A 1354-nucleotide genomic window follows, 5' to 3' on the forward strand; every position below is an offset into this window, starting at 1 on the left:
CCTGCTCCACGGGGGCCACAGTGGGGCGCGGGTGTCCGGCGGCGGCGGCGAGCCCGTGGGCAGTGGGGGTTGGTCCCGTGGCTCCGGCCCCCGGTACAGAATGGCGACGGCGGGTCGGATGAACATCCAGATGCTGCTGGAGGCGGCCGACTATCTGGAGCGGCGGGAGAGAGGTGCAAGGGGACGGGGAGAGGTCCGGCCGAGCCGGAGCNTTTATAGTCATCTTGAAAAGGGAATATTCTTTTAAATGTTTTCACCTAGAATTAAAAGGGAAAGACCCTAAGAGAGATTTAGATCAAAGGATCTTGGGGTTCAACGTCCTTCTGTAGGTACGGGAAGTTTCTGAGCTTCTAAAACCCACTCGAATGAGAGGAATTAATTATGCCATCATTCCCCCTGGGGGGGAAAGGCGCCTTAGGGAGCAGAGCTCACTGAGTTTTCCGCCGCCCGATCCCAGCGNAGGAGGATTCACGGCGCAGCCCTCGCCCGCCGGAGTCCCGGGAAGCGCGAAACCTCCGGGGCTGCGACCACCAGGCACAGGGCTCCCTCCCGGAACCCGAGCGGGGCAGAGCGCCCTGGCGACGCGAGCTGCCAGCCTTCCATTCGAGAGACGCCCGGCAGGTCCCGGGAAGTTTTCCCTTGGGACAGGTCTCGGCAACAGGTCCGCGGGGCGGCCGGGAGGGGCCGGTGAATCAGTGCCGCCCAGTGCCCGAGCCAGTCCTCCCAGCCAATGCCAGACCTGGGGAGGAGTAGCCCGGCCGCTGACCATGAGCCACTCAGGGCTCGCCGGGCCTGGAGAAAGGTGACCTCATCGTAGCTGGGAGGTTCCCGAAGGCCCCACCAATGGGAGACAGGCGAAGTGGCTGGCCTTCTACAGCTCTTGGCCAATACTGACGAAGCAAAAGGGGGCCCGGTTGTCTGTATAGAACCAATGGAAAACAGGGAAGGAGCACGAGGCGGAGTTGCGAATTTTGTCACCAATTGAAAAGAGGGGGTGGAGCCCGGGCCTTGTCAAGCGTGACCAACCAGCGAGAGGCGCGGACTGTGGGGGGCGGAGCCGTGATCCCCTTCCCCAATCGCACAAGGTCAGGGGCGGGGCATTCTTTGGGGTGCCCAATGAGGAACGCAGCCGAAGCAGGCCTGTCAAGAGAAGGGGCTGGGGGCGGGGGGTTGGTGAGTCGGAGATAAACACTCCGCGGCGGTGGCGGCTGCTGTTCTGCTCGGGGTTCTGTCACGGTGTCGGCTGTGCCCAGCTCACTGGCCCCCTCCCCCTCCCGGCGAGCGTGGTCGCCAGAGAGGCTGCCTCAGCCCTGCTCCACGGGGGCCACAGTGGGGCGCGGGTGTCCGGCGGCGG

The 1354-nt window shown here is 64.2% G+C and overlaps 1 protein-coding gene across 1 annotated transcript in view; it reads left to right on the forward strand.

Moving 5' to 3' along the window:
- Nucleotides 1-25: 25 nt before the first annotated feature.
- Nucleotides 26-1354, forward strand: part of MXD1 (MAX dimerization protein 1) — a 25882-nt gene continuing 24553 nt past the window's right edge. The window contains exon 1 of the mRNA XM_008576171.1: nt 26-173. Coding sequence (XP_008574393.1) covers nt 101-173 — 73 coding nt within the window. The 5' untranslated portion in view covers nt 26-100. The remainder of the gene's footprint in view (nt 174-1354) is intronic.

This window comes from Galeopterus variegatus, unplaced genomic scaffold (assembly GCF_000696425.1).
Source record: "Galeopterus variegatus unplaced genomic scaffold, G_variegatus-3.0.2 Scaffold1303, whole genome shotgun sequence".
NCBI lineage: Eukaryota > Metazoa > Chordata > Mammalia > Dermoptera > Cynocephalidae > Galeopterus > Galeopterus variegatus.